The sequence below is a fragment of the Lissotriton helveticus genome, chromosome 9, assembly GCF_964261635.1.
Source record: "Lissotriton helveticus chromosome 9, aLisHel1.1, whole genome shotgun sequence".
Taxonomy (NCBI): Eukaryota; Metazoa; Chordata; class Amphibia; order Caudata; family Salamandridae; genus Lissotriton; species Lissotriton helveticus.
The window spans coordinates 756,127,601-756,152,657 of NC_136070.1; the positions used below are offsets into that span (position 1 = coordinate 756,127,601).

The window sequence follows — 25,057 nt, forward strand, 5'->3', positions numbered from 1 at the left end:
TGCGAAGGTTGGAGTTGTGGGAAGCGGCGGGCGTATCCACAGTCGGTGATTTCTTTAAGGAGGGTACTATGATGCCACATGATGGATTCATACGGGAACATGAAGGGCCGAATGCGTTGTTTCTTCTACATGCCAGTTTGTCACACTACATACGCACTACACTACGGCGCCTGAAGGAGTGGAACCGGCCACAAATGCACTAGTCACAATGCAACATTTAATGGGTAACGGAGGTCACCTTACTAGGGGCATTCGCACTGTAGCAGAAGTACCCCTGGGTCCACTACGGGGCAATGGAGGAAACGGATATAGGAAGGGAGTTTAGTGATGGAGAATGGGATAAATTGGTGGAATACCCCAGGAAAGTGTCGCGAAACCCGAAATTTAAATGTATTCAACTTATGCTATTGCATAGGGCCTATTTGACACCGCGCAAGCTGAAGACCATGTACCCCGATGCTTCGGATGTTTGCCCGCGTTGCCAATACAAGCAGCAGATTTGATACACATGCTGTGGAATTGTCCACGACTAAGACGGTATTGGGGGGCGATCCGTGAGATTCTGTCGGAGATCGCACCAGTGCGGAATAATGATAGCTTGGAATACTGTCTGTTGGGACGGGGTCCCAAGGGGAAGAAGGGTAGTCCGGTAACTAAGTTTAATAATTTGGCGCAAATACTGGCTAAACGAAACATCACAATGCACTGGAAGGCAGCTAGGCCACCAGCATTACAAACCTGGTATGATGAGTTACTGAAATGGGGCAGGGCTGAGGGAGCGGAATTGAAAAGGAAAGAGCAACGCGGATTGCACATGACACCCATATCAATGGACTGGAACTTGCTGTTGGAGGAACTTGGCAACTTGGAGATAATAGAATACTGTACCTAATGTATATTCTAGGGCGGCCTGTACTAAGTTGTAGAACGGGGGGGCTGGAGCTCTGGGCCTTGGTCAGGGTGGTTGCTATGGGCCGGCAGGACACTGTCTGTATGTGCCAAAAGGTAAATGGGTAGTAATGAACTGAGTATATGATAATGTAATTTTTCATGTTGAGCCTCAGGGGGGAGGGAAGGGGTGGGGTGGTACGTAGGTTTTTGGATGTTTTTTCCTGTTTTAGATTTTCATTTACCGGTAGTATTGAATGCAGTGATTACTGGATAGGACAAAAGACCTCAGGATGTGTAATACTAAAACTGCATGTACTTTGATATGGTTGGGGAGATATGCTTCCTCTTGTACTATAACCAAAATGTGTAATAGCAATATTGGGTGTGCTCCTGTAAAACAACTTTTACATTGGGATTCATACTATGTGAATTATGACTGCCTTGTTGACTCTTACTCCAATGTGAAATGACAATGTGATTTGCTCCACCCAACGATGTATAATGGCATAACCTTCTAATAAAAATATGTTTAAAAAAAATAATAAGAACCACGTCTGGAATAGAAAGTAGGCCTAGGGCATCGCTGAGGCTACTCTAAACAACCAAAGGTGAGGAAGTAGGAGGCCCACGGGAGACGCGTGCAGTGTCTAAACACAGCCGCGAGGTACCATTGACTTTCTATGGGAAATGTACAAGTTACACATTTAAAGATTAAGGACACTTCTAGGTTAACAATGATGAAACCCTTTTAGACTAGGACCCTTGGAGGGCCAAGCACCTCGACACTACCAGAGTACCAGTGTTACCTCACCCACGGAAGACGGTGCATAGGTATCTTTTGATGTCCGGTTTCGTCGTTGATTTCAATGGAGAGCTGCAAAGAAGTGCTGCAGGCGACCAGAGGAACAGTGTCCGGGTTGATCCAAGGGTGGATCGAAGATCTGAAGAACCTGAAAGCAGAAGAGACAGAGTCTGGGTCACTAGCCAGTGACCAGGAAGGAACCAGGCGATGTTGGGTGATTTCAGGTGAAGAGGTGAAGCTTGTCTCTGCAGCCACGAGGTCCAGGAGGTGTCGAAGACAACCAGGAGCTGGATTCCAGCTGTCCCACGAAGGATCTAGTCGACTGTTGTGTCGGTATCCGGATTGGACCCAACAAGCCTTGGCAAACGCAATCCACGCAGGAGATGGAGATTGGCTTCGGTGCAGACCAGCAAGGTCTGTGGCGCTTCTCCTTTGTAGGGTAGCTGGAGCAAGCCTGGAGCAACCAGGAAAGCAAGTTAGATTTAAAAGGAAGTCTTCAGGGGGGTCACTAGCCAACGGACTAGGAACCGGGAAGACGCGTCGAGATGAAATGCAAGAGCGGGCCCCACGGGTCACTCGTGGAGTGTGGGGGCCTGAGCTTCGGTGCAGATGGTGCTCGGGGCTGTGGCTTCTCGTACCCCAATGCACAACTGCGAGATACCTCGGGAGTCGATGCAGTTAGCAAAATGCAGGATGTCCAGGAGTTCCGGTCCCACGTCTCTCGTGTCCGCCACGGGTCTCAGCTTTGCTGGGATCGTCGAGCAGCGCCAGAGATGTCTGGAAGTCCGTGTTCTGTGTCGCAGAGTCTTCGAGTTCCACGCGGGAGCCTCGACAATGCAGACCGGCAAGTTACTGGTGGTGCCTGTTTGCATAGGGTGGTCACTCCTTGACCACAAGGGAGATGTTTTCAGTCTTCAAGTCGAAATGGCACGTTTAAGGTCCATGATATGTCTTTCAAAGATTCGTCCAGGTTAATCTAAAGTCCTAGGGACACAGCTCCTATACTTATATTCCGTTTAGGGGTTGGACTACCTGGAAGGTCCCTCCTATGGGTGGACCTGGAAAGGGGGTGGTTACACCCCTTTCCCTTTGTCCAGTTTTGCACTAGAGCGGGGCTGAGTGCCCCAGCAACTGGTTTGAACTGGCTATTCATGGAGCATCTTGTGTGCCCCAGGCAGTGTCTAGATGCATTGACTGAATGCAGCCCTCCCTGCCCCAATACACATAACCCCTGTCTGGGGAGGTGCTGGCACCTCCCTGGACAGGACACCTATTGTCCAGGCTGCCCTTGCTGGAGTTTCCCCCAGCAACAGGAGGTCAGACTCGTGTCTGTGGCAGCAGCATCCATTTTGTGATGCTGAGGCTCGATTTAGCTTTAACCGGGAAAAGCAGTAACTACATGTCTTCTCCCTCTAGAAGGGTGGAATGCTACCCCCGCCACCAGAACTGGTTGGGGGTAGTATTACAAAGTGTTTGACACCTTCCATGACATGTTTCGATAAAGCCAAACCAAAGTTAGCAATAACCGCGAGGATTATAATGCACGTAAGAGTATATGGTATGGCTATATCATAGAACAGCTATAAGGAGATGGTTACGAAAGTTGCAGAGGGGCTCAGCTCATGCTAGGGCACCCTCTCACATAAAACCAAGCACTCTGCCTCCTGGATTGATAAGTCCTGGCAACGGAGTGGCTTATAGGTTACTATGTGTCTATATATAAGGTAGATATATATATACTATATCCAAGTAAGGGGTGATTACACCACCTTACCCAGGCTGTGTGAACAAACCGGTGGTGTCAGTTTGGAGGGCCAGCCAGGGGTGGCATAATCCATACTGCAGCCCGTGGTAGGCCTTGGATGCACCTTTGCCCTGGGTACCTAGAGTACACTATATAGGGGCTCACAAAGTTGACCCAGTAACCAATCTGGTATGTACCTAAAGTACATGGTATCAATTTAGAGAGAGAACAGCTAAGCTGTGGTCCTGATTAGCAGGGCCACAGCCAGACTAAAGTCGAAAAACCAGAGAATCACAGCAAAAAATGGGGGTAACCATAGGAAGCAGACCCTACTCTCCTACACTTTGTATTCTGAAAATGTACTTAATGTCCCTGACCAAGAGCTGATTTTTATCGAACCTTGTCAGCTGCCTTTGATCAGTGGCATAGACCCTGTGTTGGAGGGGTTAACAGTGTACTATTTGAACACTTGTTCATTGGTGGAACACCAACTTGAGGTCTTCTACCTATTAGACACCTACAAACCTGATATTCTCCTTCTTTCTGAGACCTGGTTGATGGCTGACACTGCCCCTGATATCCTTTGCTGCAATCCCGGGCAATTATTACATACTTCAGGCAGATAGATCCGCTGGTAAAGCAGGAGGCGGTGTTGCAGCTATAGTTCTTCAGAAACACACATTTTTAACATTAAGCTCCTTCGGTTGATAGTTTGCTATTAAAGCTTGAATCCCACCATTCCTCATTTATTTGTGCTCTACTTTATAGACCCCCATATCATATGCCCTCATTTCCAAAGCTATTAGGTGATATGATAGCTGATGTGGTCCTTAACCCCTTCGGAGCTGATGACGAGCTGGGCTCGTCATGGCCCACACCGGTCGTGCGCGGATGACAAGGCAGCTCATCATGAGCCCCACCCTCGGGGGAAGCGCTGGCGCTCCCCCCGAGGGTCTCTGATCGCGCTCGTTTTGCTGGGGGCGGCAGCCGCCCCCGCCCCCCCCCCCATGGGAATCCCTGATGACGTCAGCGCGCACAGCGCGCGCTGACATCAGGGATTCCCAGCGCTCGGGAAGCCATTTGCTTCCTGCGCGCTTGGAGGAAAGGTAGGTTTCCAGTGTCTGGCGTGGGTTTTTGGCAGCGAAGAGGCATCAGGGGAGAGGAAAGAGATTTTCCTCTCCCCTGATGTCTCTTTGCAGGGCATTTATGCCTCACGATCGCGCACAGCGTAGCGATCGTGCGGCGGAAATGCCCCCACTAGCACCAGGGATTTAATTTTAGTTTATAGGAAGCAACCCCTTGGGCAAGGGTCGCTTCCAGGCGGGGTGTGACAATGTTTTCGTTTTTCTGCCCCCCCTGGGGGCAAATCGGCCCGTTTTTTCGGCCATTTTGCCCCCAGGGGGTGCAGAAATTCCCCACTAGCACCAGGGTTGTTTTTTGGAGCCAAGATGGTGGCCATGTTTTTTGTTTACGTTTTTCTGTCCCCCCTGGGGGCAAATCGGCCCTTTTTTGCCCACTCGCACCAGGGATTTTGTTTTTAGCTTTTAGGAAGCGACCCCTTGGGCAAGGGTGGCTTCCAGGTGGCCTCACACTTAACTTTTTGTTTTTCTGCCCCACTGGGGGCAAATCGGCCCGTTTTTCGGCCGTTTTGCCCCCAGGGGGGGCAGAAATTTCCCACTAGCACCAGGGAGTTTTGTTGGGGCAATGTGTTTGCTTTGGGAAGCGACCCCTTGGGTAAGGGTCGCTTCCAGGTGGCCATGATTGTGTTTTTGTTTTTCTGTCCACCCTGGGGGCAAATCAGCCCGTTTTTTTTGCCGTTTTGCCCCCAGGGGGGTTTTTTGGCCCACTAGGCCCTAGGATTTGAGTTTTGTTCCACTGTTGGTTTTAATTTTGGTTGTCTTTTACTGTCCACCTCCCTTGGTGCCGGTTGGTCTTTTTTTGTCCATACTGCCTTGGCTGGCGGTGTGTGTGGAGTGGTGCTTGGCTGGCGGTGTGTGTGGAGTGGCGCTTGGCTGGTGGTGTGCGTGGAGTGGTACTTGGCTGGCGGTGTGTGTGGAGTGGCGTTTGGCTTGCAGTGTGCGTGGAGTGGTGTTTGGCTGGCGGTGTGTGGAGTGGTGTTTGGCTGGCGGTGTGTGGAGTGGCGCTTGGCTGGATGGTGTGCGTGCAGTGGTACTTGGCTGTCTGTGCACAGAGTGGTGCTTGGCTGGTGGTGTTTGTGGAGTGGCGCTTGGCTGGTGGTGTGCGTGGAGTGCTACTTTGCTGTCTGTGCACGGAGTGCTGCTTGGCTGGCGGTGTGTGTGGAGTGGGCTTGGCTGGTGGTGTGCGTGGAGTGGTACTTGGTTGTCTGTGCACGGAGTGGTGTTTGGCGGTGGTGTGTGTGGAGTGGTGTTTGGTTGGCGGTGTGTGTGGAGTGGTACTTGGCTGGATGGTGTGCGTGGAGCGGTGCTTGGCTGGCGGTGAGTGGCGCTTGGCTTGCGGTGTGCGTGGAGTGGTGCTTGGCTGGCGGTGTGCGTGAAGGGGTACTTGGCTATCTATGCACGGAGTGGTGCTTGGCTGGCGGTGTGTGTGGAGTGGCGCTTGGCTGGTGGTGTGTGTGGAGTGGTACTTGGCTGTCTGTGCACGGAGTGGTGCTTGGCTGGTGGTGTTTGTGGAGTGGCGCTTGGCTGGTGGTGTGCGTGGAGTGCTACTTTGCTGTCTGTGCACGGAGTGGTGCTTGGCTGGCGGTGTGTGTGGAGTGGTGCTTGGCTGGCGGTGTGTGTGGAGTGGCGCTTGGCTGGTGGTGTTCGTGGAGTGGTACTTTGCTGTCTGTGCACGGAGTGCTGCTTGGCTGGCGGTGTGTGTGGAGTGGTGCTTGGCTGGTGGTGTGCGTGGAGTGCTACTTGGTTGTCTGTGCACGGAGTGGTGTTTGGCTGGTGGTGTGTGTGGAGTGGTGTTTGGCTGGCGGTATGTGTGGAGTGGTACTTGGCTGGATGGTGTGCGTGGAGCGGTGCTTGGCTGGCGGTGAGTGGCGCTTGGCTTGCGGTGTGCGTGGAGTGGTGCTTGGCTGGCGGTGTGCGCTGAGTGGTGTTTGGCTGGCGGTGTGCGTGGAGGGGTACTTGGCTATCTATGCACGGAGTGGTGCTTGGCTGGCGGTGTGTGTGGAGTGGCGCTTGGCTGGTGGTGTGTGTGGAGTGGTACTTTGCTGTCTGCACAGAGTGCTGCTTGGCTGGCGGTGTGCGTGGAGTGGCGCTTGGCTGGTGGTGTGCGTGGAGTGGTACTTGGCTGTCTGTGCACGGAGTGGTGCTTGGCTGGCTGTGTGTGTGGAGTGGCGCTTGGCTGGATGGTGTGCGTGGAGTGGTACTTGGCTGTCGGTATGCGCTGAGTGGTGTTTGGCTGGCGGTGTGCATGGTCTGGTGCTTGGATGGTGGGGTGGGTGGACTGGCACTCGGCTGGCGGTGTGTGAGTAGTTACTTTCTGTTGGTCACTACACACACTGCTAGTTGAGTGACACTCTACGCAGTCCATCATTTTCTGTAGTTGCTGTGTCAGATATGTGGGCGTGTGAAAGTGATGGTCCCTTGAATGGCGCTGGCGGCTGGCGGTGTGAATGTTTTGTATGTGTCACACGTACAAAAGGTGTATGAATGTCCTTACTGCCCCTGTGTGATGGGGGTACTGGTAGGAGCAAAAGACTGACTGGCACCAAAGGGGTCAGGCAGTAAAAAAAATAAAAAAAATTAACCAGTGTCTTGATGTTAAACCTCATCTAATCCCAATTGGTCTAAGCCCTATTTGATGGCCCATCTGGCCGAATTTAAATTTGGGGGGCAAATTTGTGTGTTGTTGTTTTAATTGTTATATTGTTTGTGAAATGTGGTAGTAATTGTTTTTCCTCTCTATTTTTGTCTTGTTCCAGGTTTTTGCGGTTTGGATTGTTGTAGGTTGTGTGTCTGTTTGCAGCTTGTGTAGTTGCTTGTGCTTGGTAAGTGAATGTATTTTGTACTACTTTCCCTTGATGTTTGTCTTTTTGAAAAAGGTTGTACTTCTAGCAGTTTGTGTGGCTCTGTGTTTTTTTTTCAGCATTAGTGTTTGATGTGCACTTTGTTTTCTAATCTGTCATTTCTTTTGTATCCTTTTACTCGGGAGAACAAGGGGAACGCTGGGTGGTAGGACATTTTTGCCGGCACGGAGATCCCACGCAAAAAAGTTTGGAAACGTGATATTTTTACCCAAGTTTAAGGTTTGCAAGGAGTTCTGGGTAGGAAAACATTGGGGGACCCACGCATGCCATACCTCCTAGGACTCCCCCGGGTGTCTAGTTTTCAGAACTGTTCGGGTTTGGTACTTTCCAAAGAATACCACCGAGCCCCGGGCCAAAAACTCAGGTGCCCCCCCCAAAAATCAAGGTCGTTTTGCAATAGGGTATTGTAAATTCACCACCGTACGATTTGAACCGTTTCCTGTTGCAGCCACTATGCCTATCCACGCAAGTGAGGTACCATTTTTTTCGGGAGACCTGGGGGAACGCTGGGTGGGTGGAAATTTGTTGATCCACGCAGATTCCAGTACTTTCCACCACAGAAATGTGAGGAAAATGTGTTTTTTTGTCAAAATCTTAGCTTTGCAAGGGATTCTGGGTAGCAAAATCTGGGGGTAGGCAGACGAGTCACCCCATCCTGAATTCCCCAGGGTGTCTAGTTTTCAAAAATGTATAGGTTTGCTAGGTTTCCCTAGGTGCTGGCAGAGCTAGGGCGCAAAAACAAAAGGTAGTCTTTTTGTTCAAAAAGTGCAAGATTTCACTGGGAAATTGAGGTGCGACCATGTTGCGTTCTGCGCTGTTTCATGTCGCAGCCACTATGCCTACCCACGCAAGTGAGGTACCATTTTTTTCGGGAGACCTGGGGGAACGCTGGGTGGGTGGAAATTTGTTGATCCACGCAGATTCCAGAACTTTCCACCACAGAAATGTGAGGAAAATGTGTTTCTTCTGTCAAATGTTTAGGTTTGCAAGGGATTCTGGGTAACAAAACCTGGGGGTAGGCAGACGAGTCCCCCCATCCTGAATTCCCCTGGGTGTCTAGTTTTCAAAAATGTATAGGTTTGCTAGGTTTCCCTAGGTGCTGGCGGAGCTAGGGCGCAAAAACAAAAGGTAGTCTTTTTGTCCAAAAAGTGCAAGATTTCACTGGGAAATTGAGGTGCGACCATGTTGCGTTTTGCGCTGTTTCATGTCGCAGCCACTATGCCTACCCACGCAAGTGAGGTACCATCTTTTTTGGGAGACCTGGGGGAACGCTGGGTGGGTGGAAATTTGTTGATCCACGAGATTCCAGAACTTTCCACCACAGAAATGTGAGGAAAATGTGTTTTTTTTGTCAAAATCTTAGCTTTGCAAGGGATTCTGGGTAACAAAACCTGGGGGTAGGCAGACGAGTCACCCCATCCTGAATTCCCCTGGGTGTCTAGTTTTCAAAAATGTATAGGTTTGCTAGGTTGCCCTAGATGCTGGCAGAGCTAGGACTCAAAAACAAAAGGTAGTCTTTTTGTCCAAAAAGGGCAAGATTTCACTGGGAAATTGAGGTGCGACCATGTTGCGTTTTGCACTGTTTCATGTCGCAGCCACTATACCTACCCACGCAAGTGAGGTACCATTATTTTCGGGAGACCTGGGGGAACGCTGGGTGGGTGGAAATTTGTTGATCCACGCAGATTCCAGAACTTTCCACCACAGAAATGTGAGGAAAATGTGTTTTTTTTACAAATTGTTAGCTTTGCAAGGGATTCTGGGTAACAAAACCTGGTGGTAGGCAGTCGAGTCACCCCATCCTGAATTCCCCTGGGTGTCTACTTTTAAAAAATGTATAGGTTTGCTAGGTTTCCCTAGGTGCCGGCAGAGCTAGGGTGCAAAAACTACAGGTAGGCACTTTGCCAAAAAAGGGTCAATTTGTAACTGCAAAATTTAGGTGTGACCACGTTGCATTTTGCGCCGTTTCCTGTCGCAGGCACAAGGCCGACCCACACAAGTGAGGTACCATTTTTATCGGGAGACTTGGGGTAATTCAGATTTGTAAATCAACTGTTATTACCAATAGAGCTTTCATGCATTTCTCCCTTTCAATGAAAGACATTGTGTAAAAAAAAATTTTTTGAAAAATGACCAATAATTCTCATGCTAGTATGAGTATTCCCAATTTTGAAAATGTGCAATTATATACTGTTTCTGAACTCTATAATTTGTACCCAATTCAGAAATACATAGGTGTCTTTCATACAGATTTTTCCATGTATACATTTTCCAAGACAAAGTGCTCTATACCCAGTAAATGAAAAAATACCATTACAAGTTGCTGCTCAGTTTTTGGATCTGGGTTCGTCGGGTTCTTGGTGAAACTACAAGTCCTATATATCCCCACAACCAGGAAGGTCTAACGTATGTAACGGTATATTGCTTTCCAAGAGCTGTCAAAATTAGAAAAAGTTATAGGTGAAAACGTTGAGACAAAAGGCTGTTTTTTTCAACACATTTTCAATTATTCCAATATTTAACTGTTAGTTTCTATAAAGAAACCTTCATAGATTTAGACAAATGACCCCTTTCTGAATTCAGAATGTTGTCTACTTTTTGAAAATGTACAGCTTTCTAAGATCCATTATTGCTTTCAAACTCATTTCTACCATTAACTGGAAGGAGGTGGAAAGCTCTAAAAATAGCACAAATAGGCTAAGTCCCAGAAAAATGCCAAAACTGTGTGAAAAATGTCGGTTCTCTGACAAAAGACTGTCATTCCCTAAAAGCTGAGAAAATTGAGATTTCAGCCCCACAAACCCTTTTTTGATAACATTTTCAGGGAAAACCCCAGAGGCTTTTATTTGCAGCCCGTTTTTCCCATTTTTCTGAAAAAAACAAAAATATCACTATATTTTGGTTAATTTCTGGGACCCCTCCAAGGGAATCCACAAACCCTTGACGCCTTTAGAATCCACATGATGTTGGAAGAAAAGGACGCAAATTTGGCGTGGATACCTTATGTGGTCAAAAAGTTACAAGGGCCTAAGCGCGCACTACCCCAAAACGCCAGAAAAAGCCTTAGCACAGGATGGGAAAAGGCCTAGCAGCGAAGGGGTTAATCATTCCCGAATTCTGATAATTAGCGATTTCAATTTTTGGCCGGATGATCCACGAGAAAGTCCCTGCTCTATTGAATTTACTGAACTCCTAGCAGGAATGAATTGTTCCCAGCATATTAAGGTTGCCACTCATGACAAAGGGCATATTTTAGACCAGGTTTGGACGGCCAATCTGGAAATTTCCTATCTACAGATCCTCCCATGTACATGGTCCGAACATTGCCTGGTTACTTTTGTTATTCCTGATGTTCACCCACATAGCGTTCCTTTGCCGGGTAATTTCATGGCCAGGAATTGGAACCGAGCCGATATGAATGAATTATGTTCGTTACTGACAGTCTCGGCCCACGTTGCCTTAGAGGAGTCCCCTCATACTCAAGCGGAGAATATTAATAATTGGTTGACCTCGGTTAGAGATAAAATAATACCATTGAGAAAAGTCAGAACAAAAAGGCCTCACGATGCCCAAAGCTGGTTTTTGGCAGATCTGAAGGCTAAGAAACTGGCCCTAAAGAAAGCCGAACGCATGTGGCGACGTGATTATAATCCGGACATAAAGATCGCTTTTGTGTCCTTATTAAAAGACTACAAAATAACTTTTTCAAACGAAGGCAGAATATTTTTCTGCTAAAATACTAGCCTCTACTAATAAAACCAAAGACATATTCTCTAAAGTGGATGAACTTTCAAAGCTAGATCGAGTCCTTGTTAAATCTGTTCCGTCGCAATCTTTATGTGACTCTCTCAATACTATTTTTATTGAGAAAATAGCTACCATCAAAGCTAGCATCCCGAAATCCTCCACCCCCTGGCCCCCCTTATTCTTGTATGAATCCGGCATGTTGAGATCAAATTCCTTTAATCACGAGAGAAAGCTTCCCTGCTCTACTTAAAAAAGTGGGATCAGGCTCGCCTATGGATAGTTGTCCTTCCCCCCTATTTTGCCGGAAATCTTTCTACGTTGGCTGGACCCTTCTCTACTTCTTCTTAACAATTCCCTAGCCCAAGGGATTGTTCCTAACCTATTTAAGATGGCGGAGGTTGTCCCCATTTAAAAAAAACCCAGTTTGTATTCTTTAGCAGCTATCCTCCCATTTCTTTGCAACCTTATTTGAGTAAGGTTTTGGAAACTCATCTTGCTACTTGTCTTAGCTCTTTTGTGGAGCAATCCCACTATTTAGATTCTCATCAGGCTGGTTTCAGACCAGAACACTCTACTGAATCTGTGATTTTGGCAGTTATGGAGGAGTTGAGAAGGGGAGCCGATCAGGGCTCTACCCAGGCCCTGGTACTTCTTGATCTATCGGCTGCTTTCGACATGGTCGATCATCTTCTTTTGATCGACTGTGTCAGCTGCGCTGGAATACAGGATATGTCCCTGAAATGGATTTCCTCATTTCTTAGCAACCATTCTCAATCGGTGCGTCTTGCTAGTTTTAGGCGCAGGGCAAACACAATTGACTTGTGGGGCCTCGCGGGGCTCCTCTCTTTCACCTTTACTTTTCAATTTGTATGTCCTCCCCTTAGTTCTGGCTTTGCGTAAAAGAGAGGTCGTGGTTTGTAATTACGCTGACGATCTCCAGCTGATTTTTTAAATCGACACCTCTGTATCATCTGTGTCTAGCTTCCAATTCACTATGAATTTTATTAGTGATTGGAGGAATACTTATCAGCTGGAGTTAAACACAGACAAAACGGAGCTGATTCTGACGGGTGGTTTGACCAATCCCTGGAGTTCCAACTTTTGGCCTCCATCATTAGGGAGTTCTCCTCTCCCAGCCAGCTTGGTAAAAAGTCTGGGAATCGTAATCAGTAATGATTTAACCATGCAGGCTCAGATTAGTTCAGTGGTCTCTGCTTGTTTCTTCCATCTCCGAAGAATTCGGAAAATTAGCAGATTTTTTTCCACTGCGGCACTGACACAACTAGTGCTTGCTTTAGTTATTTCCCGCATTGATTATGCGAATTCCCTGTACACAGGTATTCCAGCCTGCCAGCTACATAGGCTACAATTGGTTCAGAATCAGGCAGCCAGGCTTATTTTTGGCCAACCTAAGCACCATCGCACAAGCCCATTATTGAAAAGCCTTCATTGGCTTCCTTTACCCCAACGCCGCCTACTTAAACTGGGCTACACCATCCATAAAGCCCTTGCTGGAGGTGGCCCTGCCTTCATTGCTTCTAAAGTACAGAGGTATATTCCAGTGCGTGATCTACGCTCATCAAAAAAAAAATCTTCTGGTCTACCACAGCTTTAAACGAAAGAAACATGGAGGTCTTAGATATACAATTCTGGCCCTCCCAGTTCTGGAATACTCTTTCTTCCAATTTGCGTACCGCGGACTCCTAAACTGAGTTTAGAAAGCTACTTAAGACCTGGCTATTTACTCAAGCGTACAACTGCTGTCCTCCTTCAGCGCCAAGTGGCGCCTGGTGAATGTACGCTCTACAAATCACTTTTAACATAACATAATACTCCTACACTACACCTTGTAGTACTGTCTGATGTAAGATTTTCTATACACTGATTTACACACATATGATTGTCTCTGTGCAATGTGTGTGTGGTGTTAAGTGCTCTGACACCTTAAACTGGTACGAGTGGTGCTATAAAACTAAATGAATCTGAGAGACAGTGGTTATGGAGACTTGAGAGGCACTGTTAAAGGGTGCTAGTGAGGAATCCGTGGCAGAAGTGGCCATTGGGGGGGGGGGGGGGGGGTGGAGGGGCGACATTCTCGCACAGGGCACCACCAGAGCTAAAGCCAGCCCTGGCTTGTGTGTTACACAGTGATTTTGAGGCATGTCTTCAGGGCATGTAGCTTTGGGATTGTGCACAGAGATCGTTCATTGCCGCAGGTGAAGTAGCATAACTAGAGTGAAAATTGGCTAGGAATGTGTTGTTGTTTTTTCTTTCTAACCTGGGTATTTCTCACAAGAATTTCAAAATATATAAAAGTTGCGAAGTTTCAAGCATATATATTAGGAGTTTCCCCAAAACTTTGAATGGGGGTCTTATGTGAGTGCAATCAATCGCAAGTAGGCAAGGCACCCTTGCATTATCCATCCACAGGGCACCCTTGTGTCAACCACTGATGCACTCTTGGTTCTTCATGCCTCGCTTTAAAGTTAACCCACACTGTGCCATTTTGCAGGACAAGACGGGATTGGTACTTGGCAACTTTGATAGCAGTTCTTCCAAAAAACAAAAAAATCTTTAATTCCGGGCCCTGATGGAGTTCCCGTCACTCTGTCCACCCTCCTTTGGAACCAGCAGCCTGTTCTTGGCAACGGGGCATCCTAGTGGGAATTTCTCCTAGTTGGAAAGCATCAGACTGAACCCGCAGCATCCCTTTAAAGGCGCAGTAGCTACTTTTGTTTCTCAGCTACTTTTTACAAGGCACCAGACCTCAACAGCGCAATTTAACCTTTGCTTTCTCAGATTGCTGTGTCTTTGGATGCTGGAATTTAGACAGACCGCGCCTCCTGCGCCAGCTTTGGTGAGTGATTATAACAGTTATGTGACGCACATGCTGCAGTCCCAGCCTTCTCTAGGCACTAGACTAGTGGCTATATAAACTGATCTCAAGCGGTCGAAAAGGCGCGTTAAGTGCTTTTCTGAAAGATGACAGATTAGGCCGGTCTCCTTATGAGCAAGAAAAACTTCATGGCACTTGGGACCTAGATTACGAAGGCTCTTTCCTCTAGTTGGCGAACATAAGACAACAAGCATTGGCATAGCCAATAGGTCACTCCGTTGGGATCTTATAAGTTTTAGCTATGCAGGATATTATCCTGAGTGTATGTTTTGCCAGGGATTGAAGAGCTATACAACAAATAAACACACCGATGAACACATGCATGCACAATTCAGAGCAAACAACAGATGGCCATTAGCACGCGTAGGTTGACAGACATGCTTGCAAAGTTTCACACCCACAGGCAGAAAGAACACACAGATACACACAAACATACCCCATACAGCTCCTCCCATGTACACACCCCCCACCCCACCACCCTAGTATGATGGTGTTCGGGTGCAATTGGTAGAAAAAAGGGAGGCAAACTGGTCAGTGTGGAAAGGAACCTCTAAAGAGTTTAAGAAAAGAATGTGCAGTGAAATTGAAGAGATTTTTAACAGATTTGATTAAAGCCTGCATGTGAGATGGTATATTGTTACTTTTAGTCCCAAATGTTGCTTTTTGTTAACTGCGTGTTAAATGTTTCTTTTTGTTAACTGAGAGTGCTCTGTGCTTTCTGCACTCAGCAGATAATTATTTTTCAAGTTCCGGGCTCTGCCGGAGGCACCGTGATCAGAGCTGCCTTGAAAACTTTCCACAGGCAGTCCAGCTGGCTGAGACACTCTTGGTTACACAGTGAGGCCGTTTCATTTTGCAACATTTATTTTGTCAGCCTGATAATTCTTAAGTGCATTTATGAATTAACAGGCTGACAGAAGAAGTGTTGCAAAATGAAATGGACACCCTGAATAACCAAGAGTTATTCAGGGTGAGGCTTTCCAGAGGCTTACGAGGCAGCCCGCCGGTCTGCCTCATAAGCCTCTGGAAAGTTAATTAGGGGTTTAGCAGAAGGGAGCTGCAAAGGGGATACAGAGACCCCGGCTCCACCTCTGCCCCCTCCTCCAATGGCCGCGCCACAGAGCCCTGAGTTCAGTAACAGAGGAGCAGGACATGTTTGCAGGATAACATGGGGATGTTCTGCAATGTCTAAGGTAGAAAAAAAATACAGCCCACGATTTATATAATCACTGATACAAAAAAAACCATGGCTAGTGACATGCCTAGCCTGATCTATTCGGACCAACAAGCACTGGTAAATACAATTCTGCTATTCCAACAACTGCAGAAGAAAACTTTGGGTCTAATGAAAAAAATGAGCCAGTTAAGACACATTATTATGGTTTCCCATCGTTCTCAATTGCATGAATGCAGGAGATGACACCAGTGGGCAGAAAGCGAGCTGGACATTTCCAGATGTTTGGCCGGTGACCCTATGGCTGGAGAGAGCTCGGCGGGACACTAAATCTCGGGCGGCACATGGCAATGCTTTCTCTGCCTCGCCCTCAATCATTAGTGGCAATTTATATCTACAGCGCATTTATAGATTCAACAGCCCATCAAAGTGTGAGAGAACACACCGCCCAACAATACATCAAGTAATTTAAACTTAACTTGCAGCAAAGTACAGAAAGAATTTGGGCAGGCTGCTGACAAACTACACAGTCGTAATTTACAGCCAGTAATTCTGCCAGATTACCTCCAAAAAGGTTGCGAGACCGTACAATAAAAAATACTTTGCAGGCACTCTAAATCATACCGACATAAACGCTTCACACGAGTGTGTAGTTTATTTTGGTTTCCTTTTCCCCATGCTGTAGTTGCCAAAGCAGTTCCAAGGCCGCGCTGTTCGTCCAGAGTTAAATGGCCGCGCTGTCCGTGGTGGGTATAATCATGCACAAAGTAAGCAGCGAAGAGGGAGGAGGGTGGACGACATCACGCCTGACCAGAATGCACAGAAATTTTATTATGAAACAATATTAGACACACTGAATTCTGCAGAGCGGTGCGGGGTTCAGATGATACACAGCGCTCGCTGGAGTAAAGGATGGATCACTTTGGCAGAGACGCCGATTATAACAAGCAAAAGCACAGTAATTGCATGTAACCTGAGGGGAGGTACTGCTATACATTCTATGCACAGATATGAATTCAGCAGCCCACATGCCTCGAACGGAATGTGCTACTTACCAGTATGCATCTGTTCTTGGCATGTAGGGCTGCTGACATTCATATCGCCCACCCACCTCCCCGGTGCCTGTCGCAGCTGTAGCATTCACTCTTTGCATGGACATCTCTTACTGTACTATACTCCATCTCTGCCACAATGGCGAAAAACAATCTGAGGATGGAAAGGATGCCCATGCGCACTGTAGTCCGAGGGAGGTGCCACCTATCTTGTGATACTTTGAAGACTCTTCCAGGACAACAATGTGCAATCATCCGGACCCAACACTAGGCGGCGATCTATGCACAAATATGAATTCAGCAGCCCACATGCCTCGAACATAAAGTACCACGAGATGGGTCCTCCTTTCTAGTGAGTACAAATCCAGTGGCTATGAGGATCTGTATAGTTTCTGCACATACAGAGCATGTAATGTTATTCTTAGTCACCAAATGCCTGCTCTGATACACAAGACTTTTGAATAGGTTTAGCAGAGTTACAAGTCATCTTTGTATAAGAAAGATCCTCACCTCTTTTCACTACTGTCGACATACCCCACCAGCTCACTGGGATAAGACTGGATGGAACATGACAATGAAAGGTAGAGGGGTGACGAAGGGTTCATATATTATAATTTTTCCTGTCTTGATCTTGGTTTACATTTTTCACATAGCATTCTCCTTTTCCTAGTCAACAAGCAAGGGTTTCTCCCCCCTGTCCCTTTCTAAAAAAAAACAGTAAGTTGAAGGGGGCACAGCACAACTTACCACCAGGTTGGCTTTGGGTTGACAGCTCAGAATCATCCTGAAAATTAGATCAAAGCAAAAGTTTCAAAAATTTCAAAGATGATGGCAGTAACATAAAATATACATAGTCTTGATTTAATTCATAAAACTAGATCGAACTGCTGATATAGACACAGTCAGTCAGGCAGTATTTCTTTATTCGATCAATATAGAGCATAAAAGCACGAGGAAAATTACAAATGCATACATTAATAATATTTAAAACATGATTACACTTGACTCGTATAACTAAAATGCCAATATTTTTTGTGCAGAGGACAGATAATGATACAAAGTTAAAAACAGCAATAAGAAGCAATGTGAAAGGCCAGACCATCAAATAGCTGACACCAAAAATCTTTGTGACCCCTAAACACCCCAATGGTGAGGCAAAAGTTGTAAAAACAACATGGCATGTCTTACTTGAGAAAAGTTATTGTTTCGGACTATGGGGGGTATACATTTATTCCTCAGGGTACGGTAAAAATCACAAAAGAATATAAAGTGCATCATATTCTGGTCTCAAAAATTATCACAAGGGGATGGATTGAGGTCTAGTTGATTACAAAAACCCTTAGGAGTAAATAAAAAACAATGAAATGTATTAGGCTTAACCGTGTCAATAAGGAGCAATGGTAGACATTACTAACAATTAATAGGTATGGTTCTCCCTTAAGACAGGTTTTCAATTAAATATATGGTTTTATGGTTGGTTTGACAAAGTTCCCTACCCTCTCTTTCATTTAGTCACTTCTCCAAAAGCAATTTTTTACAGCCTCTATCTCCCTGGGTCGTAAAGATCTGGGGTTGATAAATAAACCCATACAGTGCACATTCGACAATGTTTCTTTAACATATTTTAACTATGGGATGTGTAGGGCTTGTTCAAGTGATCTACAATCCTCAGTTACTAACTGATTTAGAACGAGGGCAGGGCTAGACCAGCTTCTCAACAAATGATTGATGGGTGCCAGTCCGATGAGGTCGGAGATAAAGTCCAAACCAACCTTCTCGTGTAGCATGAATAAGGGAGTGCTGGTGGGAACAGCAAGTAGACCACCTGGAATTTTTCCGTCTTTATATCCCCACACAACGCTCCTATACGTTGCCATAGGGATGCCCTTTTCTCTATATACCTTCAATAAAGCAGGTACCAGTTTTGCCCCCAGTCTGCGTGCATAATCCATGGTAGCACCCACGGCCCTCAATAGTGTGTTCTTTTTCAAGGATTGTTGAGCAACCCAAGAGCCTTTATTATCAAATAGAAGCCCCAGTTATGGGAAGGTCATGACATTAGTAAGTTCAACACGGTTGCCCAAAAACTTTTGCCAACCTTCCTTTTGACCGCCAATTGTCATGGTATGTGATTTAGTAAACTTTGTGGAAAAATCTATTGCGTTCCCAAAATTGATAAAAACATTTAATAAATGTTGGAGACCCACCGCAGTTCGAGCAAACAGGACCGCATCATCTGCACATAACAGGGCGGGGATTCATTTAGACCAGGGGTACTCATAGTACGGCCCGCGGGCCGCTGGCTGCCCGGCAAGCCTTCCCTGGCGGCCCGCGGACCTTTCAGACATCGTAACCGAGTTATTATTTTTTTTTTTAAAGTCTGTCTGCAACCAGAGCTCGACTCAGAGACTCTGCTGCCTGTGGGGGCCGGGCGATTTCCGCCGTAGTCAGAGTGGGGCTGCAGGGGCGCTGAGAGGTGAAAATAGCCTCATTAACATGCTAATGGTCTTTTAAAGACCTGTAAAATGCTTGGGGGCGCGCGCCTTGAAGCTGTCACAGCCCGGGGGGGGGAGGGAGGGCACACAGGCATGGTCACCCTTTTGGCCATGTCAGAGCAGTGGAGCACTGCACAGTTCTTGACGCCTTTGGTCCCGTCATTGCACAGATTACTTAATCGGACAGAATCCCTCAGGGAATTAAACACTCACGTTTGAGACATGCAGTGATCTGCAGGTCACAAATTCGAATCCTCGCAAGGCTAGCTGGGCCTTCTAGCCTTCTGGTGTCGGTCAATGCAGTTCTGTGACTTTAAATAATAGAAACATCTTTTAATCACGTCACTTACAAAGAATAGATGTGTGGCTTGATGTGCTGTATACAAATCAATTGTACTGTTGTCAAATACATGTTCAATTGGGCATTTCAGTTTATATAATATTCTCATCATTTGGTTTAATACAATCCGGTCAAAAGAAAAGAATCTGGAATCAGGTGTGCATTGCAAAGGCATTGCGGAATCAAGCGCGGGCCAATAGCAAGACATTTTGTCCTACATTTAAAGGGAGGGGGGGCACACAGGCAGGGTGACCCTGCCTGTGCGCCGCCCTCCCGGGCTGTGACAGCTTCCTGGCGCGCGCACACAGCCGCACCCAAGCATTTCACAGGTCTTTAAAAGGCCATTAGCATGTTATTGAGGCGATTTTCACCTCTCAGCGCCCCTGCAGCCCCACTCTGACTATGGCAGAAATCGCCCGGCCCCCACAGGCAGCAGAGTCTATGAGTCGAGCTCTGGTTGCAGACAGCCTTTTAATTAAAAAAAAAAGGAGGGAGACAGAGGGAGGGAGGGAGAGCGAGGGGGAGGGAGGGGGAGGGAGAGCGAGGGAGGGAAGGAGAGCGAGGGAGGGAAGGAGAGCGAGGGAGGGAAGGAGGGAAGGAGAGCGAGGTAGGGAAGGAGAGCGAGGGAGGGAAGGAGAGCGAGGGAGGGAAGGAGAGAGGGAAAGCGAGGGAGGGAAAGGGAGGGAAAGGAAGGCAGAAAGAGGGAGGGAGACAGAGGGAGGAAAAGGGAGGGAGAGGGAGACAGAGGGAGAGCGAGAGGGAGGGAAAGAGAGGGAGAGGGAAAGTGAGGGTGGGAGAGGGAAAGTGAGGGTGGGAAAGGGAGGGAGAGAGAAGGAGGGAGAAGGAGGGAGAGAGAAGGAGGGAGAGGGAGGGAGGGGGAGGGAGACAGAGAGAGGGAGGGAGACAGAGGGAGGGAGGGAGACAGAGGGAGGGAGGGAGACAGAGGGAGGGAGGGAGTGAGAGAGTCAGAGTGAGTGAGACAGGAAGAGAGGGAGTGAGAGAGTAAGAGTGAGTGAGACAGAGGGAGAGATGGAGAAATGGAGAAATGGAGACCGGGAGAGATGGAGAGATGGAGAGATGGAGAGAGAGGGAGTGAGGGAGTCAGAGGGAGACAGAGTCAGAGGGAGACAGAGAGTCAGAGAGTCAGAGGGAGAGGGAGGGAGAGAGGGAGGGAGGGAGGGAGGGAGAGGGAGGGAGGGAGAGAGGGAGGGAGGGAGGGAGGGAGAGAGGGAGAGAGGGAGGGAGAGAGGGAGGGAGGGAGAGAGGGAGGGAGAGAGGGAGGGAGAGAGGGAGGGAGGGAGGGAGGGAGGGAGGGAGGGAGAGAGGGAGGGAGGGAGGGAGGGAGGGAGAGAGGGAGGGAGGGAGAGAGGGAGAGAGAGAGGGGGAGAGCGAGGGAGAGAGGGGGAGAGCGAGGGAGAGAGAGGGGGAGAGAGGGGGAGAGAGAGGGGGAGAGAGGGGGAGAGAGGGGGGGAGAGGGGGAGAGCGAGGGGGAGAGAGGGGGAGAGAGGGGGAGAGAGGGGGAGAGAGGGGGAGAGAGGGGGAGAGAGGGGGAGGGAGAGAGAGGGAGAGAGAGGGGGAGGGAGACAGAGTCAGAGGGAGAGGGAGGGAGGGAGGGGGAGAGGGAGGGAGGGAGAGAGGGAGGGAGGGAGGGGGAGAGAGGGAGGGAGAGAGGGAGGGAGAGAGGGAGGGAGAGAGAGAGGGAGAGAGAGAGGGAGAGGGGGAGAGCGAGGGAGAGAGAGGGGGAGAGAGGGGGAGAGAGGGGGAGAGAGGGAGAGGGGGAGAGATGTGTGTCTATGCCGGGTCTGGTGGCTCAGTGGACGAAGGCGTCTGCTGCAGGGACCTATGATCAACCTCATGGTCAGTTTTTTTTGTTGATCTAGCCCCGCCCCTTCCCCACTGACCCCGCCCCCACCGGTGCGGCCCTCGGACACAAACCACACTGTAAATTTGGCCCCCGAGAGTAAGTTTGTGAGTACCCATGATTTAGACCCTGCCATTGGAATAACCCTGAAGGCTACAGTCAGAACGTCCCCAAGTTTTTTAATGGTTAGGTAAAAAGCAGAGAGTCTAGAATGCACCATTGCCTTACTTCTGTGAACATCCCCGGTGTGGGGGGTCGGGGGGGGGGGGTGTCAAACTGCCATTCCCATCATATCTGGCTGAGGCTGAGAGATTAGAATGAAAATTGTTTACGAAAGCCACAAGCTCGACCTCCATGCCAGAGCCAATAAAATGTGTGCTAGTTTGGATCAGTTAACGCAGTCAAATGCCAAGGCTAGGTCCATATATGCCATATGTGGGCAGCCCTTTTTGGCTACTGTATATTTGCCCACTACCAATGCAGATTGATACATTGATCTAGGGTCCCTCTTCCTTGCCTGAAACCATATTGTAAATCCAATATTACGTTAGAATGTTCTAACCATAAGCTTAAACGCTCCAAAACAACTTTCCCCGTTATTTTTGCTGCAGAATCTTAAAGGGAAATAGGGTGATAGCAAGTTGGATCATCTCTAGCCCCTTTTTTCAATAGGAAGAATTATTGACCCAGGTAGCGGGAAAACCTTGCTTACGTACTGCGGTAAAGACATGAGACAGAATATTAGCCCAGGTCAGATAATCTGTTTTATAAAGATCCGGGGGAACCTCATCTAGCCCTGGGGCCATACCCGGGGCCATACCCGCTGCTGTGGTCCGGGTAGCTTTGACCACCTCCTCAGTGGTAAACACCTGGGGTGGGATACCTTTTTCTGGAACCCAAGGAGTATCAGGACCTAACAAATCCTTCACGCTATATATTTCCTCAAAATGGGTTACCCAACTTGTGGTATATAAATAAATAATACCGGGACTATTTTTGACTATATTAACAATAACAGATAGCTCAATAAATAAGAGGCAGGATCCGATGTGTCCGAGTCAAAAGGATTTATTCAGGCAAAAAGGAAGGGACTGGAACGGGACAGCCTGAAATAAAATAGGAAGGAAGGCAGCTGCAATGTTTCATCGACAGTGCAGCATATATATAGTAATACATTACATTACATTGCATACAGTAGGCGTAACTTATGACAAACGTAAGATAAGAGTGAATGGGTGGAGAAAGAAGGCGTGCACAGGGCGTGCACTGAGACATGTGGTATGAACGTCACAGAAATGTCATGAATGGGGCGGAAACATGGAGGGGGCTACTCGAGCAGCTGGGACCTTTAACCTAGTGGTGCGCGTAAACGGGCAATGACGTATTACCAGGGAGAACTGGGGGCTATGACTTCTGCGCTAGAAGAGGAGACTAAAGTCTGCGGTGTCAGGACGACATGTACCTATATCATATCTGGTGTTTGGAGTACATGTTGATAGAATCCAAAAGTTATCAGGGCAAAGGCTACTTGACACTAAGACTGGTGCATGCATTATTCTACATGTATTGCGTGTGCGAGGAATATTCTATGAATATTAATACAGTATTTCTCTTACATGGAGACAGAAAGGCTAGACCATAGCTGAAACTGTTGATGCGGTTCAGTAGCTTAGGAATGCAGAGAAGGAGGGCTGGACTGATAACTAGAAGCATAACATACTCTTGGCAGACAGGCAGGCAGAGCCAGGCCGGGCCGGGCACTGTGCGGTAGGAAGTAAGTGAAGGGTCAGGGATGCAGGTGGGGGCTGCATCGCTCCTCGGAGAGGGTTCAGGAGACTGGAGCTTGAATCTGGTGTCCAGGCCCTTTTGAGGCCTAGGAACGGGGACAATTCAATGAATTAACGTGCACACTGTAAAACGTGGCAACATAGGCCTAATACTCGTTGTTTTCACGAGAACTGGGAACTGGCATACTAGAGTTGGACACAACCATAATTGCGTCTTTAATCGATCAAAGGGGGATACATATGCATATCGATCATGCACATATAGTATAGGATGGGGAACACGTAGGCACATATAACATGGCAAAATTTACTTTTCCACATTCCCTCCTTGTGCCCTACGTTTCCATCAGGAAACATCAATATTCATGATACCATCTGTCTGTTCATATAGCATCATTTGCTCGTCTCGAATTGTCTTAGAACGGGATTTAGGACTAGGAATACAAGAGGTAGCACACATGCCGCAAATCGCAGGGCCACATTGTAAACAGAGGCAGCAACTGAATATGATCATTACTGCTATACCTAGGAATGACAATACTTTCCATCCCCAGGCAGATATGATACTCCAGAGCCAACCGGACCATGTCCAGGTGCCTGGATTCTGGTGTAACTGATGGGCAATTTTATGAAGTCTGGTTATAGCTGAATAAACAGACGGCGCGTTATTAGGAATGAAAATGCAGCAACTAGATCCGATGACTCTACAAGCTCCACCTCTATCGGCCAGTATGACGTCTAGAACGAGACGATTTTGGAGCACGACAAAACGCATAGCAGATTGCTCTTCAGTTAAGTTACCTAGAGCGGAAGTAGTCTCATTCACTACTGCTTCAAGGGTTCTGGTTAACCTACGTATTAACTTACTATTCTGGACAGGACCTATAAAGAAAAAGAAACCTTTATTGAAGTCTTGATATTGTTCTAGAGCAGTTTCAGTTTGATCGACAATTGGGGACTCAGTCTCCCTTCTATGTCTAACGTGTACTAGATGTGTGTTTCTGTGATAATCGGATGGGGCTAGAAAAACTGGTGGCAGTAGGAAGGCAATATAACATGTTCCATCCCAATCAAGGGGCAGACGAACATATGCGGTCTGACCACAAACAAAATAAGAATGACGTGAGGCTTTGAAAATAGATTTCCCACTGTCACTATACTCGACCACAGTAGTACAATCACTATGTCCTACATGTGCGGAACCATTCTTTCTGACACATAATTCGCCTTTGACTGGTAGTACTGAAATAGCAGGCAAATCTGGAGTAGTATCGGACTGAACATTCAAGACCATGAAATTCGAGGAATAATTACCTAAATCATATACTTCATTTTCTAGATCTAACCCTGTTCTATGGGAAAGACCTTGCTTGTCTGGGAGACATGTTCGATTCAGAAGGGACATATCAGTTGAGGATGACGTGAACGTGGACCATGCTCCACACGAACCATTATGTGAAAACGGATAAGGAAAAAGTGGCAGAACTCCCTTCGGTGTCTGGAAAGGGGGGAGTTGACCACACACCCAACAATTAGTGGCATTGCTGGTCTGGTGTGAATAGTGCAACATTCGGATAAAAGTGTTGTTACGCATAGCAAGACGATAAGATAATTCGTGAGGAGGCAGATCACTAAATGTGTGCTCTACTGTAACATTAGAAAACATATGTACATGTGAAATAGGAAAACATAAATGTAAAGCATAACTTATGCATGTAACCATAAGACTTAGGAACAATAAAAAGAATAGAACTATAATACATCTCTTAGAGTTTTCACTAACTCTCTCACTGTGTGGGTCTGTCTCATACATGTCAGGAACCTGTCTAACCGTTTCACCCGAGAGGGACTTAGACAATTAAACTGGCTGACTTACTTTACTAGACCGCAATTTTGCTTTATACTCCTGCTGCGGAGTTTTCTCTAACAGGGGAATTTTAGATTCATAGTCTGGACAGTTCTTAAGAGCGGGGCAGTCCTTGAGAAATGTTTTAGGTTTCAGTCCATGGAATTTTTTAACGTGGCTCATATGTAGCCACCCCTTGCGGTTCTCGACCTTCACTGCTGTCCGGGTGGTGAGGAGGACCAGACGGGGTTCCTTCCAGCGGGGCTCCAGCGGACTTGAACGATCAAAATTGCGAACCAAAACGAAATCCCCCGGAACGACGTCATGCGGTTTCACCTCGGCGTTGTCTGGAAATGCAGCGGCAACCTGTGAACGACAAGATTGTAGTGCAGACATCAAGGAGGCAAGGTAATCTGTCAACA

At 47.5% G+C, this 25,057-nt stretch overlaps 1 protein-coding gene across 2 annotated transcripts in view; it reads right to left on the minus strand.

The window, feature by feature from the left end:
* VASP (vasodilator stimulated phosphoprotein) overlaps nucleotides 1–25,057 on the minus strand; it is a 1,498,863-nt gene that overhangs the window by 748,964 nt on the left and 724,842 nt on the right. For both annotated transcript variants that reach the window (XM_078660889.1, XM_078660888.1), the window contains one exon: nucleotides 17,054–17,090. In XM_078660889.1, coding sequence (XP_078517015.1) covers nucleotides 17,054–17,090 — 37 coding nt within the window. The remainder of the gene's footprint in view (nucleotides 1–17,053; nucleotides 17,091–25,057) is intronic.